This window comes from Alosa sapidissima, chromosome 21 (genome assembly GCF_018492685.1).
Source record: "Alosa sapidissima isolate fAloSap1 chromosome 21, fAloSap1.pri, whole genome shotgun sequence".
In the NCBI taxonomy this organism is placed as follows: Eukaryota; Metazoa; Chordata; class Actinopteri; order Clupeiformes; family Clupeidae; genus Alosa; species Alosa sapidissima.
The window spans coordinates 31164732-31185080 of record NC_055977.1 but is presented as its reverse complement, the minus strand read 5'-3'; the positions used below and the strand labels follow the sequence as shown (position 1 = coordinate 31185080).

The 20349-nt window shown below is 39.9% G+C and overlaps 1 protein-coding gene across 1 annotated transcript in view; it reads left to right on the top strand.

The window, feature by feature from the left end:
• The first annotated feature begins 570 nt into the window (after positions 1-570).
• The window catches only part of ammecr1 (AMMECR nuclear protein 1), an 85544-nt gene continuing 65765 nt past the window's right edge, over positions 571-20349 (top strand). Inside the window, exons 1-3 of the mRNA XM_042076140.1 lie at positions 571-686; positions 776-2300; positions 16054-16164. Coding sequence (XP_041932074.1) covers positions 1849-2300; positions 16054-16164 — 563 coding nt within the window. The 5' untranslated portion in view covers positions 571-686; positions 776-1848. The remainder of the gene's footprint in view (positions 687-775; positions 2301-16053; positions 16165-20349) is intronic.

The window sequence follows — 20349 nt, the reverse complement described above, 5'->3', positions numbered from 1 at the left end:
AAGGGGCACTTTTTACAATTTTGCTTGGACCCCAATAATTACCGCTTTCGGTTATATCTATTTTAGTTTTGTTTTATCGTTTGTTATTGTAGGCTATTTTATTATCTCTGAATGAAAACAGACCAATTGGGCCACCTTTTGGCAAGCGTCTTAGGCTACTTACCTTTTACACCATTGCTAGCACATGGAAACAATCAAAAGTCCATTTAGTGCAAAGTCAATTCTCCTCTGCAATTCTATATTGAAAATATGGAGCAAAATTAAACGTTTTGAGCTCAAAAGCTGTACCTCCCCTTCTGAACAAACAGGCAGGTAGAATGAGCAGCATAGGCTAGTTCTAATAAATAAAATGATTTTATGTTCAATGTATTATTTGTTTTGCTTTGTTTAATCTGCTACTTAAAAATGGACTATATGATTTATTGGAGGCCAATGACTTCAATAAGTAGGCCTAGCGTTAAATGTTGCTTAATGCTAAACGTTACAGCTTTAATGACATCACAATGTTTGTTGCCATCACAGACAACTCGCACACACTTGGAACTTGTTAAACCCTTGAAATATATCTGAGAAGCACGTGTGTGTGTGATATAAGTTTGAGTTGAGTACACGTCATGAGATACATCTTTCCTTAAATTAAAGGCGTACGGGCATGATTGTACAGCAGCATCTATCTGCAGACAGCTGTAAGTTCCTGGCAAGGCGGTGGTGCTGAAGTGTCAAAGGACAGCAGCCTCCGGTTGGTGAATTCGCTCTCTTTCTTTATTTCTTCCAGACTGAGGACTAATCAGTACTACTGCACGCGATTACGGGATAGGCTACTGCCTGGGAAGGGCAATCTACAGCTCATGCTAACGTAGGATGCATAGAGAATCATCCAGTTATCCAGGGAAGAATTGATCACAAAATGCGTCCTGGATTCTCTATTTGCGTGGCAGATACACGGTAGCAACGACTTTGGGGTAACCAGGTCTTTACGGCAACCAACGTAGCTGAATGTTAGCAGTTAGCAACGAAGGTGGGGAGAACGGTGGATCTCTACAAATGGATTAATATACTGTTAAAAATATGTCTACCTATTATCGAGTGGTAACGTCCAAACAAATCGACAACAAAGTTTCAGAACTGCTTTTTGCATTGGGACTGAAATAAGAACAACAGGACCTGCGGCGTAAAGCCTGTCAAGCTTTGCTTGAGTGACTTGTTACTTGCAAATGCTGTAATTCAGAAATTAAACCGCATTGCCCCTAGCCATTTTGACTGCGTCGACTTCAGAATCGGATATTGTAGCAGTCTCCGTATCTGAGGTCGGATGTGAGCCAACAATCGTTATAATACTCGGCTATCAAAGGTGCAACATCCTGTGCAGGCTGAGACGTTGTTTAGTTTGCAACCCCCTTACTAGATGACTGATTTGTGTTACAACGAGTAAGCTGCCTATCGGATGTCCCTATGTCTTAAATTAATGCATCTGACAAAGAATGTGTAAATATTCATCTTAGGGCCATGTAAAGGCCTAACTGGTAAATATATTATGACAACGGATGGGCTTTGGATTCCGGGTTTGGTTGAAGAAGTGTGAAATATCTTGGATTCATTAAAACGTATGATTCCTCGCCGTTCGTAACCGGTTGCCTCTCAAGGACAATTGCATATTCTTCCGTGTGGAGTGGGCATATTGGTTTGGATGACACTGCAGTCCCATTTCTACATTTGGAATTAACACGTAAACTGAGCTAGGTGTTTGACACAACAGGGAAGGTGGAGCATTGTCCGTCGAACGTGTTGACGCAGTGGGATTTGTACGTCTGGTCGGCCTTCCCTCCCGCCCTTCCCGCGGTGACGGTGATGGGTCGGAAGCGGTGTGTCGGTGCAGATTGTTCCAAGATGGCGGCCGGGTGCTGCGGGGTGAAGAAGCAGAAGTTGTCGGGATCCCCTGGGTCTGGAGGTCCCGGCGGAACGGCTAGTGGGGTAGCTGGAAGCGGGCATTGTGGATCGGACTTGGGGATTGGCTCGTCCGCTGCTGTTGCGGCAGGGAACGTGAACCGAGTGAACGGCCTAGGGGGGCCAGGGAGTAGTAGTAGTAGCAGTAACAGCAACACTCTGTCCCCTTCCTCGGGGGGAAGCTACAACTCTACTGCCCTCTCTCCTCATCTCAGCCCCGGCTCTAGTGGCTCTGGGAGCGGAGGTAGGAAAATGGTCGTGTCAGCTGAGATGTGTTGCTTCTGTTTCGACGTCCTTTATTGTCATCTCTACGGATACCAACCTCCACGGACACCCAGGTTTACAAACGACCCCTAGTAAGTACCGTTAACGTTAAGCTATCAGCTAATAATTGTATAGCAATAGTATTAGGCCTAGCGTTGACTTACCTGTGCTTTAATGATAGTTTTAATTCCAATGGTTTTATATTTTTCCTAAGGCTGTCTGATTAAGCTAATGTCAACGGTCTGTTACCAGCTAATAAGTAACTTGTGCTTACTTTTTGTCTCACGAAAGGTAACGCAAGTTAACGTTAACGTTAATGTTAACGTGGCTTAGTGATGGCTAGCTCGCCAGTTAAATTCCTAACGCAACTAGCTGCTAAGCTTTCTGGTGTTAGCACTGCGTTAGCGGTAAAGATTACGCGTTGCTGCTCAATATTGATAGCCATGTGTGAAATGAAAACAATACAGATAATTGATTGGTACCGAAATTAACGTTATGAGAGCTAAATGACTTCGTTGTTGTTTCACGGAAGGGTTTCACGTTAATGTTAAAATGTATCCAACGTTAAAGATAAAGCTAACGTTAGCAATGTCAACGTTACGTTAACGTTAACATAAACTGGTTTAGCGTTAACGTTACCCAGCTTTTGGCCTAACGGGCTTTTACGTTAACTTAGCTGTGCAGATATCTCTGTTGAAGGCCATTGTAATGTTTGCTTGTAAGCTTAATAAACAGGGACAATATTAAGATACATTCTGTAAATGATCCGATGATGCTATGAGAATTGTTACCGCATATGAATAGGGAATAATCGTTAGCTTAGCCCCGTGAAAGTTGTTATCTGATCGCTACCGTGAGCTAAGCGACTACCTAACGTTAGTCCGTTTGAAGGTTTATGACGAGCAAATAATGCATGTAAATGCATATTTGCTTACCAACCTTTAACCTTAAGTGGCTATCTTGCTTTTTTGTCGAATCAGTAGAATAGAAGACAATAAAGCTGCCGGACACTTTCCGTATTGCTGCCGGTCTCTGCTAGCATCTTAGCTAACTTTTATTGTGTCTGCTTGTTAGCATGCTAACGCCATTGTTGTCAGAGGGAGATCAGAAACAACTCACCCCCCCACCTTTCATATTTCTAAAATGTAGGCGTTTTAGCCTAATCTAGACAACGTTTATGGTAAATGTAGTAATGTTAAACAAATGGTAATTTGCTGTGCATTTGTCCTTTCAATGTATTTCTCAGGTCAGTTCCAGAGTTTACAGAGAGTAAAGTGGAGTGTACGTTAACGTTACACTTGTACAGAATATTAGGGCTTGTTATGGTGATCAGTAAAGAGCTGTCAGCCCATTGTTTGAAGTTAGGGTGGGTATTTTCACACTAACCATTCAATATTTAATGTGCATGTGATCTACAATACCTTAATTTTGAAGCCATTTTGTGGTATTTGCTTTACCTTTACTCAGGAACATGTGAGAATGGAAAAAACAACAACAGTCAAACACTTCACAGATATCTTCAGACCCAAAATGCGCTTCCATTATTTGCCCTCACTAAGTTTGTATAACAAACATGCTACAATCCATGTTGACATAGACGTCAATGGTCGCCCAGACACTGTTTAAAATGTTCTCATGTTAAAGGCCTTTGCCAACTTTTTTTAAAAACTTTTTTTTGTTACTACCACCTCTCTAGTGAATGTTACATACAAAACACACATGTTAATTAGTTATTGAATGGTTCTCATTTGTATTACAGATTTGCCAAATCTGATTTGCTTGCCTCGTTTGATCTCATTTTGCCCAATCAAGAGTGAATTTCGCTCCATGCAATCTTCAACAACTTAATCACCTTCTGCCATTCTTTCCTTTTAGCTGAAGATCCCAGAGTACTTTCTGAATGTTCTGAGAGTGTAACTCTGAATAAACAAACATCAAATTCAACAGCATGCAGAATTTACACAGTTGTGTCAGTGTGTCAGAGTAGGCTATGCTTTGGAGTGACAGAGGCGCTAAATTTCTTTGCCTGCAGGTACATCACATCTAGAGGCAGTCGCCATATTGTTGAGGTCAGATAGGTCTAAATTGTCTTTGAACAGTTTGCTTATATTCCGCAGTTCATACGTCAAAGCAATGTCATACTTGACACATTTCACTTTTGTTGTTACACCTACTTTGATGTAGGCCAAACAAACTGTGCAAGAGATATATGAAGAACAGACAGACAAACGTGCAGACGGTCCTTGCTTATTATATGCTACTGTTTTCCAAACTTCCTGTCAAATTTTAATTAACACATGTGTCAAAAAATGAACCTCTCCACCTCAACCCTCTCACCATCTCTCTACACACTGGAACTAAGTTAATTTAACTAAAATGGCCTGGTTGAAACTAGGGATGCATGATATATTGGGAGTAAGTGAAAAAAGAAAAATATTATTATCGAATTCCGGCTGGTAATTTGCGTTGATATTTTTGTTTTATGTTTTGACCTGTCGCTAAGTCCCGGCCCCCATTTTTACAGTGTGAAACTTGGACGAACAAACCAGACTAGAAATACATTATGGAAAATGGCAGCTGACAATATATCAAAGCAGGCTTTGAGGATATTTTGGTCGATAAAGGATTTCATTTCCTCCAGAAGCAACCAAAAGGGACTTAGTAATGCTATTGAGGCGAGTATCAACACGCTAAAACCACTGACGTTAATGCTAGCTAGCTAGTGGAAGATTGAGACAGATATGTTAGGCTACGTTAACATTCGATGTAGTAAGAATATAGTAGTTGGCTAATGAGCATTTTCATTTTGGGATTTAACAGGGAACCTGGTTACTGTGTCCACGTTGTTGGCTTAGTAGCCTACATTACGTCGAGCTGTTGCAAATGTGAGAGATGTCCTGTAGGCTGCTGTTGATGGAAATATACCCCTGTTTTCTAGCCTCTCGGGGTACTGTCTTGGTATTACACGTCCCCCATGCACAAAGTTTGACCATGGTTATCCGTCTGGTTATTTATGGAGTTTATTTCCTCAAAAAACATTCATTTGTAATTGTATGCCTCCTCCCTGTTGTTTCCTATGGAGTTGTTCGAGCTTATGTAGGGCCCTATGATTTCCGCAATGCGGAAAACGCGGGCGGAATCACAGAATCTACACTACACATGAAAACGGAATTCTCTTATAAACACGGAATTGCACGGAATTTGCAGATATTCTGTTGACACATTAAATAAACTTTTTACTTGCTTCTCTTTTTTATTTCAGTTTACTTTAAAACAAAAGGCATAAGGTCTCTGCCTAAACCGTGGCCAAAAGACATTGTTAAACACGTTGCGTAGCCTATTAGTCATCATACATCAAATATTCACGTGTGTCGTTGAGTTTGTTGATTGGTGCATGACAAAGACAATAAGTGATCCCATCAATGGTGGCAAAACACTAAACTGCTTGACTGCTAAATAAGGGACCGTTCGGTATTTATGGAATGGACCACCGGAGGAAAATAGGGGAGGGTCATGTCTTTTTATTCTTTGTTGAGGGGAGGGTCACCCATTTTTTTTTTTTTTTTTATTCTAGGAGGGAGGGTCACCCAACTTTTGTGTTTATGAAAACAGCAACATTTGGGCCGTTGCCCATGGCCTCGCGTCTGATGGGCCTCGCACCTGGCCAAAGATGACATTAAGCGTTTATTCTTCAACGCCTATTGTAGCCTAAGCAAAAAGCTTAACGTGGCTTAATGTCCTAAAACAACGATCAGTGATCACCAAATTTCTCTGATATTGTTCCTCATAATCACTAAGAACCTTTAGGTTACCTGACGTGACGGCATGTTTCTTCAATCGTCTCCTTCACTGAGGCATAAAAGGCTTAACGACCCAAAACAACAATCAATGATCATCAAATTTCTTTCTCATATTGCTCCTCATAACCATATATAAAAATCTATCCTGAAGTTTTTTTTCTTTTGGAGCACGTCCGAATCCCAGGACAACGCACTGTAGGCTGCCTCAATAGGCTCGGGATATAATTCAAAAGGGGACAGATAGGCCTAGGCTACTGCACTTAAAACTTAAAAAGATGAACCTTTCCGAACTTTTAAATTGCGATCAGTGACTGGCATCGGGTGAACAAAGCTTTTCGAAGTTGAATAGGCTATTAAAATCTATTTGCGCCCCTCCTTGACACAGGAAAGACTAGGGGCTTGCCCTTCTATGAATTGAAAAAGACGTTAGGCTACCTGCAAGCTGGCCTATGATTTCATGACCGAGTTTGCGGCAAAGTAAGCAAGAAAATGTTTTTATTCTGAGTCAGGATATGGCGAGTCAATGTCATTTATTTGTCCAGTGGTAGCCTACAGACCAGTTTCCATAGTGCACATCTTATCAATAGTTTGAATGTCGAGTGTGTTTCTGTTCATTGACAAATAGCGTTCAGCACAATAGAGTGGTGAAGTCCTGCCCCTTCCGTTTGCCTCCATGGGACCTATCTTTCAAAAAAATTTGAACGGCAGTCTATGGCGAAAAAGAAATTATTTTCTGGTCCCGGTTGACTTGTGCCTTGAATTACCCATATGATGTTTGTCAATTTTAAAGACAATTTTTCATGTAAAGACATTTGCAGTTTGTTTCGTAACTATTGCATTACAACATTGTGAAAGATCGTAATTCCAACGACTACAAACCCATCAGTCGCGGTAGTGACGTTAGCTCATTCACAGCCACACTAGATTGTATCAGCATACCAGCAACAGGTCTTAATTGGGCTTTCCTTGCCGAAGAAAATACCATGAGTCAGAGGATTAAACACATCAGGTAAGTTGTATTCGTCCATAGACTGTACATTACATACTGTTAAGTGACATAGCAGGCAGCAAGATGCAACCGTTAACTAGCATAACAGCTCTTATCGTTTCATTACGTTGGTGACGTACATCGTTCGAGACGAGAGATGTAGTCCACTGAGTGGATTCGCACAAAACCAACATAACTTTTGAAGTCTATCGAACAACAGTACTTTCTTGACGTGAAAAATTATCTTTTAAATTCACACACATCATATGTGAAATTTGTGGCACAATTCAAACTGGACCAAAAAATAATTGTTATCTCTCCATTAACTCCTGTTCATAATTTTTTGAAAGATAGGTCCCATGGACCGGAAGTAGAAGGGGCGGGACTTCACCACTCTATGATCCATGCCCAATTAATTCCCCCTGTTAAAGTGCTTTGTTACATTAGTTTGGTTTCGTGATTTAGCCTATGTGACTCAGCTAATGTTATAGGCTTCCCCTCTTAAAGGAGAATTCCGGTGTGATATTGACCTAAAGTGTGTTGAAACATGATACCGAGTGTGAACGTATGTCTCGTAGCCCACCTTGGCTTGTCCCCTGCACTCCAAAATCTGGCGCTAGTTAGCCGATGCTACCAACAGCTTTTTCAATGGTGGTGCTTCGGCATTGGGCTAGCTATGCAAATAAATCACTGTTTTACACCATTTACGAGGCTCAATGTATCTCCACACTTCATTGGTAGACTTCCGAGGGCCCTGACATTTAAAACACTGGTCGTTTACTTACAAGACGACAGTATCTTCACGAAGTTTAGCGTTTGCAGCCATCTTGAATTTAGTCACGATAAGTCGAGCGACGAGTAAGAATGAACAGGTATGACAAGGAATCAGATTCCAAAAATAATTCAGTGGAAATGCATGGATTCCAGTTGCTGCTACTGGAAGAAACTGGAATCCATGCATTTCCACAGAATTATTTTTGGAATTTTTCTCAATGACTTTGGAGGGTCATAGAAAAAATTCTTGCTGGCGAGGGAGGGTCACGTCTTTTTTGACTAACGCTCCCAAAACTCCTCTGGTGCCCCCTTAAATAAATAACGAACAGTCCCTAACAGGGCTAAACAATACCCCAATGACTATATGAGTCTGAAAACAACTAGCTCGCAAGTTTTGTCAACACATAATTGACCTGACTCGCAAATACATATAGCAATCATAGAAATCAAAAGGGCAACTTAAGAACAAAGCTAAATTGTTTGGGGCAGCCATGGCCTACTGGTTAGCGCTTCGGACTTATAACCGGAGGGTTGCCGGTTCAAACCCCGACCAGTAGGCACGGCTGAAGTGCCCTCACTGCTCCCCGAGCGCCGCTGTTGTTGCAGGGAGCTCAAGGCGCCGGGATTAGTTTGTGCTTCACCTCACTGTGTGCTGAGTGTGTTTCACTAATTCACGGATTGTGATAAATGCAGAGACCAAATTTCCCTCACGGGATCAAAAGAGTATGTATACTTATACTTATACTTATACTTAAATCCACTGCGGGAAAATCCCTCCATTCAAGACAATGACAAAATCAGTAGTTGATGTGAGTTTGTGGTGTGTTGAAATGTGTGCAGCTGACATACCGCTATGTCAGTTTCTTGAAATATTGCAAGCAGTCCCATTCCCAGACGTGAATGTCAGCAACCTCAAGCAGACGCGCAGACCCACCATTCATAAAGTGCTGCAATAGATTCTCACTGACGAGAGGGCGAAACACCAAGCCCCTTAAAATCCGAAACTACTAAAATTAAATCCGAAAAAACAGAAAAAATTTGAGAGAAAATAAAACGGAATTTGGAAAATAATAAAAATGATTTCATAGGGCCCTACTGATGTCCGAGTCAGTTTAGGCTGGACTGTCATTGGCTCATCTGCGTTCTAAGGGTGGTGCTTAGCGACAGCAGGGCTCTACAGTGCGCCCATTTCACTTGCACATGCGAGTAAAAATGATAGCGTGCGAGTGCAAAAAAATATTTTGGTGCGAATGACTTCTAACCATGTCAATGTTTGTCTACAAAATACACCGCAACATCAAGAAACATTACTGGTGCAAAAGAATCACGTCGCGAATGCAGCATAAAAACTACACCTCCCATCAACGTTAGCAGTTTCGCGTTGTGACTCGCTAGTAGTCGCTTCTATCAAATCCAAGAGCACGCAGAAAAAGTGGAAAGTTAGACTAGCCAGCCAAGATGCAAAGATTGAAGAAATTAGTTCTTCTATCCACTGAAGTCATCGGATATCGGAGGAACAGGATGAGATTCTGAGAATGCAGTGAGAGAAGGAAACGTAACCTAACATGCCTTTTAGCCCAGTTGACATATTGGCTGCAATATGCAAAATATAGCTGTAGCGAACAGGCACAAAAGTAGCTTCCCGTAATACTCTCATTTTATTCAAAGGTAGAACGCTACTGACAACTCCAGGCTTCCACGCATGCTTGTTTACACCAAATACAAGCTGAAGTGCAAAACGAAAGTAGGCCTAACGTTTGCCTACTGCCCCCATCAATGCAGATATTTAAAATAAAAAGTAAAAGTTTAAAAATATATATATCCTTGATTAGCCCATGTTGGGTTTTGTGGAAGAGAAAATGGACTGTGTTAGTAGTAGTATTAGGCAGTATGCAGTCAGATAGGTCACCATGGGCATATTTGGATTAGCTACAGATGGATTCACAAATAAATAAATTAGCCTACATTTGGCAGGATACTTGATATACAGGCTAAATGCAAATATGGCAATGTATTATACTATTTTACATTAACAATGTAGGGAAATAGAACAGACTGAAAATAAAGTAGGCACTGATCTTTTAAAATCCTATTTCCTGTGGCTTAAATGTTGTCAGTCATTCTTAATATTCGCAATTGGTGCACTGGCATGTTTAAGTGTTAGCTGCAGTGTAATGTTAGATCATGTTTAAGTTAAGCACAGAACTAACTGTACGCCCACATTTTTGTCTGTGCTCCTAAATTTTTTTTAACTTGGGCGCACAAGTGCTCCTGGAAAAAAATGTTAGTGTAGAGCCCTGGACAGGTCAATTTCCCAACTAGGCATGTAGTCAAGTCAAGTCACTTTTATTTTTATAGCAGGGTCATTCCACGTCAGTTCAACCAGGGCCCACGCACTTAGGTCTCAAAAAATTCAGAAAAAATTACCAGGTGTACCTATGTTACCCAGGAGACACACTGTAAAATTACTCTTATGTAAGATCAATACTTTCCAAGATACAGCCAGTTTTACAGGGGGAGGGGGGTGTCGATTTTGTTCGGCCTCTTTTTTCCCACAGCCCACAGCGCAAGAACTAAACCATGTAGGAGGCTCAAATTTTGCATGCTGGTACATAAATAGGAATAGTATGTAGCAAAATCGTCACGTTTGGTCTGGATAATCCTGCATGGTCATAGCTGTCCCTCAAAGTTGATACAAATTTTATTGGAGTTTTTGGCTGGGCTCTGTTTAAGCCTTCAGAAGACATATTTGTACTCAACATTGGCTCTTGGTTTATTTTCCTTACTGAGATAAGTAGAAACACTCACAAAAAGCAATGAACAGAAAACAAATCCCTTCAGGGTCTGAACAGCAGACCTCACAAGTCTGAAAAATCATTTTGGTTATCATTTTCAGAGCACCCAAACACCTTGTGGGAATATACAAAGATTTTTTAAATATGTTTTTCTTTATTCTCCATGATCCCTTCTTTTTGAAAACACCAATTTCACTTGTCTTATGCAAATCTTTCTTTTTATTTTCCACCCTGAACATGGGCAAAATGCCCCATTGACATCAATATGTTTTATATATAGTCACCACACTGCCACCTGTGGTTGTATAGAGTAACCTGTGGTAGCTCTATACAAAACATATTGATGTCAATGGTGCATTTTGCCCATGTTCAGGGTGGAAAGTGAAAAAGAAAGATTTGCATAAGACAAGTCAAATTGGTGTTTTTGAAAAGAAAAGATCATGGAGAATAAAGAAAAAAATCTTAAAAAAATCTTTGTATATTCCCACAAGGTGTTTGGGTGCTCTGAAAATGAGAACCAAAATGATTTTTTAGACTTGTAAAGTCTGCTGTTCAGACCCTGAAGGAATTTATTTTCTGTTTATTGTTTTTTGTGAGTGTTTCTACTTATCTCAGTAAGGAAAATAAATCAAGAGCCTATGTTGAGTACAAATATGTCTTCTGAAGGCTTAAACAGAGCCCAGCCAAAAACTCCAATAAAATTTGTATCAACTTTGAGGGACAGCTATGACCATGCAGGATTATCCAGACCAAAGTGACGATTTTGCTACATATTATTCCTATTTATGTACCAGCATGCAAAATTTGAGCCTTCTACATGGTTTAGTTCTTGCGCTGTGGGCTTGTGAACTTTGACAAAAAAAAAGGAGGCCGAACAAAATCGACACCCCCCTCCCATTGTAAAACTGGCTGTATCTTGGAAAGTATTGATCTTACATAAGAGTAATTTTACAGTGTGTCTCCTGGGTAGCATAGGTATACCTGGTAATTTTTTCAGAATTTGTTGAGACCTAAGTGCGTGGGCCCTGGTTGAATTTACGTGGAATGACCCAGCACATTTAAAAACAACAGGAGTGGAAGGGAAATGGGCTGTTTGTTTTAGTAGTAGTAGGCCTGCAGTATGGAGTTAGACATATCACCATTTGGAATTGCAACAGATGGATTCCCAAATAAATTAGGATACATTTTACAGGATACTTGATATACAGGCTAAATGCAAACGACAGTGCATGATATTATTTAAACAACATAGAAAGATAAAACAGACCAAAAATAAAGTAGGCACTACATTTTGTTTCCTGTAAATGTTGGCATGTTTAACTGTTGGCTTTAAACGTTTAAAAAAGTGTAGAGCCCTGCACTTTCTTTCAATGCTAATAATAATAATAATAATAAGCAACAGAAGTAGTAGTTGTACAACCCAAAATCAGAAAAAGTTGGGAATAAAATGTGAATAAAAACATAATATAATAATCTGCGAATCTCGTGAACTCCTATTTAGTTACCAAAAAGGACACGGACAACATCAAATGTTGAAAATGACAAATTTCACACTTTCATGGAAATTACATGCTCATTTTGAATTTGATACCAGCAACATGTTTCAAATAAAGTTGGGATGGGGCTAACAAAATGCTGGAAAAGTTGTGTAATAATAAAGAAAACTGAAGGAGGAATGGTTCACAACTAATTAGGGTAACTGTCAACATGATTGGGTATGAAAAAAGAGCATCCCAGAGAGGCAGAGTCTCAACATGCTTCTGCGTCATCTCCATGGCGCAGCTACGCCGGCACTCCTACGGCGTCGTGACCATTTTATGGTTCTGCTTCGGGTTGCATCGCATAACGCTTGGTGTCGCCTGTGTTTGCGTCGCCCACCACCGAAACAAGTCTGCAGCCCATAGACATAATGCTGTAGCCTATGACCGAAACGGTAGCCTACTCACAGAGAATGTAAACGGGCTCTGCTACTCAGAATGGCAAACCCCATAGATTGTCGTGCCAAAATATTAATCTTATTTGTTTGGCCTTTTCTTGCTTAGATTTTGTACAAAGTATTGAGAAATATACACCGTAAACCAGTAAATAAGAGTCTGAGGTTATTTGTGAGGTGTCTGCCAGCCAGTTTAAGTTATGTTAGCAGGCGAACTTTAGCACAACTGCCCACAAAGTACTGCTTGCTGGCGGAGTGTTCATTTCAAAACGTTACTGACATATACACACATTACAATTTCTTGAATTTTCCCTGGGGATCAATAAAGTATCTATCTATCTATCTATCTATCTATCTATCTACAGACGGATAACCCCGTTATTGTAATTAAAATATGTCTGAGTTTATTTGCAAAGCTTATGTCGGTGAACTAGCATGTTGCTAATCCCCACAGTTAGGGCTGGGATAAACGATTATTTTTTAAACGATTAATCTAGCGATTTATTTTTTCGATGCATTGATTAATCTAACGATTCATTTTTTCAGTTCGATTTCGATTATCGATTATCTCCTCATTAATTGACTAATAGCAACTTATACATGTTTATTTACATATCTGAATTAATTAAACATGAATTCTTTAATATTGCAATGTTTGTTTATTGCTCTTAAGATTCCAAAATAAAAGACTATACAAGTGCAAAGTAATGCATTCTTAGTCAGAGGTAGCATTCAATAAAGTTCAGTAGGATAGTGCATGTCTAATTGAGTCATTTTAAGACGTTCGTGAGGGAATCCTTGCAATTAACATAACACAGTTAAAAGGCTGCTGATGTGTGGATGCAATTCATTACGTAGTTAGTTCAAATAACGGTTTGTACTTCTCCTTGGGACAAGCACTTTTGAGTCTTGGAAAACACCTTTCCATTTAGCAAACTACATCGGGATTTTGCAAACATTCAGAGTCGATTATAAAATGAACCCTGAGTAACGAAATACAAGCAGCTGTAAGTAAGCATGCAAACTTGACATCCAAACGGTATTCTAACGTTATCTTTGAGATACTGATTGATTGCATACTGTAACTTAGCTTAGTTTAGTCTCCTCAATGTACTACACTGCAAAAACTGCTTATCTAACAAAATCTAACCAAGTGTTATTAATCTTATATCAAGATAAAAAAAAACTAGTTGGTATTGTTTTCAGTATAAAGAGACTGACCTAGCGCTTTCTTGTGAAATCATTTGACTTGATTTAAAAAAAAAAAAAATACTTATTTTAAGACATCTCATCTTGAAAACAAGAAAATTTGTCTGCCAGTGCGTTAAGCAAAATTGTCCTAAAAACAAGCAAATTTGTCTGCCAGTGCGTTGAGCAAATTTGTCTTGATAAGACTCCTTAAAATAAGTTGGTCTTCTTAAATTAAGTCAAAATGATCTTTCGAGAGGGCACTAGGTAAGTCTTTTCATACCAAAAACAATACCAAATAGATCTTTTAATCTTAATATAAGATCAATAACACTTGGTTAGAATTCATTTTTTGCAGTGTATGTTGTGATAAGACCTTAGCAGAGTTTACTTTAACTTTAATGCAGCAGTTTTGAACAAATTTGCGCAGCATGGTCACAATGCTAAGCTGATTTAATAGCAATTTAGCCCACTGTGTTCTATGCAGTGCTTCTATGTGGCAACAACAATCCTTCAACAATCGTGAATATTTTGTTAAATCAGAGAATGTCTCGTAAACGGCCTCTGGTTAAATGCACATGCAGAGGTGGTTAAATGCACATGCAGAGGAGGAGCAGCGGACTTGTTACGAGAGAGAGCGGGCGGGGCGAGGAAAGGCTGCGTGAGTAAAAAGTGCAGCTCAATGAAATTATTTTATCTTATCTTTAATTTAAATAGTACAACATAGAACATCAATGTGTGCTGGCCGGTTTTGATTTTGTGGCACCCAGCCACAGATTAGTCAACGTATGGAAAACACTGAAGGTGTAAAATTGAAATATTAAGCAGCACACTTGACGAATCGACGCGCATATTTTGCGTTGACGTATTTTTTGCGTCGACGTCATCGATTACGTCGACGCGTTGTCCCAGCCCTACCCACAGTAGGCCGCTAGAAACACCGACTATCAACACAGGACGAGTTGACCAATCAGAAGAGGGGTTCGTGACGACGCAGAGGGGTCCGCGGGGGTACGCCGTCAATTCGACGCTAAGCATAAAATAGGCTTTAGAAGTAAAGATGTAGGGGTATTAATCACACTGTGTAAACCTGTGTGCACAAATGTTGAAACAATGTCATTTTAATGCTTCTTAACATGGAATTGTGAAGTATTTGGGGTGTTAATCATCTACAGTACATAATATCATTAAAATATTCAGAGAATCCAGGGAAAACTTTGCAAACTAAGGATAGAGCTGAATAACAATATTGGATGGCTTTTGGACCTCAGATGGCACTGTATTAAAACAGACCTGTTGCTGTAAAGAAAATCATTGTATGGGCTCAGGAAAACCTCTGATAACCATTGTCTATGAGCAGAGTTTGATACTCAATTCAGAAATGCTAGAGTAAAAATTGTATTTAGACATGATACAGATATCATCTTATCTGGGCCTGAGCTTGTTTAAAATGGACTGAGGTAACATGGAAAAAGGTCCTGTGGTGAGATCAATCAAAATTTGCTATTCTTTTTGGAAATTATGGACCCATCTGGGCTAAAAGGAGAGGGCCTATCCATGCATCCAACCTTTCCAACTTTTGGCCCTCAATTCGAAACCCAACATCTATGACGGTGTGGAGGTGCATTAGTGCCTACAGCATGGGCATCTTGCACATCTGGCAAGGCATAATCAAATCTGAATTATGTATACAGGTTTGAGCAACATATACTGCCATCCAGGCAATGTTTTTTTTCAGGGAAGACGATGAATATTTCAGGAAAACAATGGCAAAATTAATTCTGCACACATTTTAACAGTATTTCTACGTAGAGGAATAGTCCAGGTGCTAAAATGACCTGTCTGTAGTGTAGACCTGTTGAATTAGGTGCATCATGAAATGAAAAACATACTGATGCCTCATACTGTTGAGCAACTAAAATCCTATATCTGGCAGGAATGGGACAACATTTACTTCTCAAAACTATAGCAACTGGTCTTCTCAGTTCCTAAACATTTACAGAATTTTGTTAATGGAAGAGGTGCAGCACCACAGCAGTAAACATTCCCTGTCCCAACTTTTTTTGAAACATGCTGCTGGCATGTAATTCAAAATGATCATGTTTTCCATGAAATAGTCAATTTTCATTTTCAACATTTGATATGTTGTCTATGTCCTTTTTGCTGCTAGATATGGGGTTAAAAACTTGTATATCACATTCTTTTTTTATTTCCATTTTGCGCAACATCCCAACTTTTTCTGATTTGGGGTTATAGTTTATCTAGAGGATGGCTGATTTGAACAATTGAATATTCCCACCTTTCACAATTTTTAAATATATACATTTGCAACGATTTTGTCACTAATGTTCTCTCCCATTCCTGCAGTCCACTGTTCGTCACTTGGAAAATTGGCAGAGACAAGAGGTTGAGGGGTTGTATAGGTACATTTTCTGCCATGAACCTGCACTCAGGACTCAGGGAGTACACCCTTACTAGGTGAGTATCTTTCATAAATCATTTTTACTGACGATCTCTTGCATACATAAAGCTTGACATGTACATTGCCTTTAATAGTCAGAGCCAGCAGTAAGTTTCTTTGAAATACTTTTTTGTTTGAAACAGTTGTGTTAAATGAAATACTTTATTGCGCTGTCACTGCAGTGTTAAATGACACTGCTACCCGTCTATCACATACAACCTAAAGTGACGGTAACCACATAGTATTGGCAAAGTTACGGGATATCTTTTCTTGTAAATATCTAGTACCACAGTGAAAAGGGCAGTGTTGGTGAGGCAAAACAAAGCAAAGATGCAGGTGTCTACGGTGTTACACATTTCTAGGGCTGAAAGTATTCCGGCACCGTGCCGGATCTCCGGCATGCAGCTGTGAGGGGGAAAAAAACATTTGGGAACTTTAAGGCTAGATACAGCCTTAGAGATTATCTTTGATTCAGTTGAGTTCACCTACCAATGTTTTGCCTTGGCAGAACACGCCTGCCACCTTAACTACGTTGTCAAAAAAAAAAAAGTAGTCTGCCGTGTTACTCTGTCCAACACCAGTCTCCCTTCTCCGCAGAACGCATTAAAAAATAATAAAACTTGCCATGAATCGAAAAATAATCCGTTTTTTTATAATCTTTACATATGTGATGATATGCCTCCAAATCAGAGCTAGTGAACGGAGCTGAGCGGTGCAAATATCCCGCTCCTCGCTCTCAAGAATCGGTCAAATCGCAAACAGACAGCTCCGTTTAATTGTCAGGTGTGATGAAAATGCATTCATATTCCACTTTTTATGTAATAAACGTTGCAGGCCTATGGAAAGGTTTTGTGGTAGGATTGTCCAACGGTCAAGTTGTTGCTTCAATTTGTGTTTTAATTTATGCAACGCACCCATGCTGGATTCATCAGTTTTTTGCACGTTTAAAATGTTTAGCCGACTGCGTAATAGAGTACCGAAGCCATGACGTAGCGTTGCCAAGGCAGCAATTTCACTGGATCTAAACAAATCAATCTAACCATTGAAATCACCATTAGCGGCGCTTTCTTAACTCATTGAATGCCAAGCTGTTTTCGGAATCTTTGTCCTAGAGTGCCAGCAATTTAGACCATTGTTGATGATTTTTGTACAGCCACAGCATATTCTGTGTTAAAGCTATGAACACATACAATGGCTCGTTTACAAGGTGAGACTTTAAGCTCTCAGTGGGTGCAAGCCGTGTATTTCTACACGCTTCTGTTCCTGAGAAATCCCACGCTAAACAGTGGCTAGTTTTCATCAAAATCCCTGTTTTTTTTTTTTTCTAGAAATGGAGATATTGCGTCTTTTATGAGTCACTATCACTGACATATTCGGCACTCTGGCAGGGGCGTGCCCTCTTGCAAGCGCGACTCGGCCTACCACCCACTCTGCTAGGCCCGGCTCGTGGTGGAGATGGAACTCCCTCCTCAGCACGGTGTTCAGTCACTCCTTGTAATGTTTTTGACCTGTCGTGGTCAGTCATCTTGTCTTAGTAGAAAGGTGGACTCATCCAGCATTGTCTGGCGAAAACGCACATTCTGCAATATCTTTTTCTTCGACTTTTTCATTTCTCCCTTCAGCACCTGAGAAGTGTTGTCTGCAAAGTTTCTGGGAAGAGATCTAACGAGACCTGCCACCTAGTGATAAACCCACGAAAATAAATGACCTGATTTTGACCTGGCGTGCATGTCACTGATGGGCTAATCAGTGACTTATCTTAACTCGGCTTTTGATGGTTGCCGCTTTGTTTCAAATCAAACGTCCAGATAAAATGTCCAGATCTTGCGTTTTCATGAGTTTTCGACCATCATATTTCATTTCCATTCATCACAGAGTTCCCAAAATCAGTGTCTAGTTTCGTAATTAAAAAAAAAGCTAAAAACGTAATACAGGCATGAAAACTCCTCACCTTTCGGCGAAATTCGCCGTTTTGAATCCAAAATAGGGGACTTACATGGTTCGCGCAGATCCGATGAGAAAATATTGTGGGGGGGGGGGTATGGGGTTACAACTGAGTTTACAAATCACGCGCAGACGCGAACGCATCTTGATGCGTTGTAATACAAGAGCCCAATTAAAAAAACTTGTCTGATCCAGCAACGATTATGTGAATGCAGGCCCTATGCATTTAGCCTATTTAAACAGTGGAAGCTAAATTTTGCCGCGGATGCAACGCGAACAGAATGCTTGCGCTGGAATCCCTGTCTGTGTAACTACAGATGTGTCTGGAATGTGAGCCCGGCGAGGAGAGATGCTTATTGATGTCACAGGTGGGCTAGTTGAAACGTTCAACTTCTGTCAGAAAAAGACGTTGAGATTGGTGTAGCAACGTAGCATAGGCTGTTGTTAAATTTAGCGATATTGAACAGAAATATAGACATAACAAGTTCATTTGATGAAGAATACGTGCAGTTTGAGCCATCTAGATCGAAAAGGTGAAGCAAATAGGCATACTTATTCAGTATATTTCAGTGCGTTTTGTCGAGTTCAGAGACAAAAACAGTGTTTGACATGGTAATGCCATCTTTTAAGAAACGCTCAGTGGCCTGACACACTATCACAATGCCACAATCTGTAAGTAGCCTAGCTGCAGGTTAAAACATTTCAAACCAATTTTACAAATTAAAGCCTAGTCTACCCTACCCAAGTTTATTTATTACCTGGTTTGGTCCATCAAATATTCAGACTTATTCAAATAGTTCTAAGTGTCCTTTAGGCCTATGAAATGTCTGATAACTTCAGGCACAAAGAAAGAAAGAAAAAGAAAACTCATGTAGATTACTGAGGAGGATAGGAGGGCCAGGCTGAAGCATGTTGCCAAGTGGGCCCCTTCACACTTAATGAAATAATAAGTATTTTTGTGTAAAAATTAGACATTTTGTAGTTTGTTTTCTTCATAAATCTCTGGTTTTAGGCAACTTCATACTCCATGGAAGCTATGCACTATTGGCAACAATGTCACTCGCGCCTGTTTTGCTATGAAACGGCCATTTCCCACTTTGCGCGCCCTTCTCACCTTTTTCACCCCTGACCCGTTTTCATGCCTGGTAATATTACGTTTTTGGCACTCAACGCATGGGAAGGAAAAACGTAATATTACGTTTTTGGCACTCAATGAGTTAATCTATTTCAATAATTTTACAACGTTTCTAAGATGTTAGTATATTTTTTTTACACTGTAGGAATCACATACTACAACATGTATTCATAACAACACGATCAAATTTGTGACTACAGAGTTTTATTTTAGCATGGGTTTCCTCCGTAAAAGAGATCTGCACGTAACTTCACAGCATGCGGTTAAAATCCTTAAATTCACGGACGTATTTTGGCTTTATTTTTTAAGCAAAAAACGTCACTCTAAACAGCCGCCAGTCTTTGAGAAGACGTGAAATATCCACTGGAATTTTGTTTCTTCATATTACACCTGTTATGTGGGTAAGCTGCTGCCTAGCAGGTAAAGCACGTTTAAATGGCAACAATTTATTAGCTAGAAATGATGCCACATGTCTACATTCAATGCTATTTAAGCCACTTAAGTTTTGCCCTTTGCACTTTAAGCCCAAGTTTGTTTAGATCCAGTGATTCTGCCATCATGGAAATGCTACGTCATACTTCGGTACTCTATTTGTCATTTTCGTTCTATAAGTTCCACTTTTCATGTCATGCATGTAACATGCCTATGATAAAGCAATTGTCCAATATGGTCAATCTAATTGTGTTGCATGTGACATTCATGCATTGTTTTGCTCCAGTTGAAAATGTTTCTGCATAATTTGTCAGCAGTGATCAAATGCGTTCAATAAATTCCTCTTTTATGTAATAAATATAAAACATGCCTATGATTAATGCTTGTATGGTGTATCTAATCTAGGCCTCTCTATTTTGATTTTGGAATCTAAGAGGACACATGAGCGGAGGAGCGTAAACAGCCACCTGAGCGAAGCACAATGTTGACTTGCGCGTGTTTATAAGATGGTGAGCGTAAACGAAGGAAATTCCTCTAATCGGACAGGCAAGACTGACAAATAGACGGGCCTAGGCCCGTCCAGGCCCGCCCGTGGCTAAGCGTATGCTTTCTAAATTATTTAGCTAACTCCATCCCCATCAACGAACTTAGGCTACTATGGCCAATATCTTTGAAATTTAATGGTCTTCGT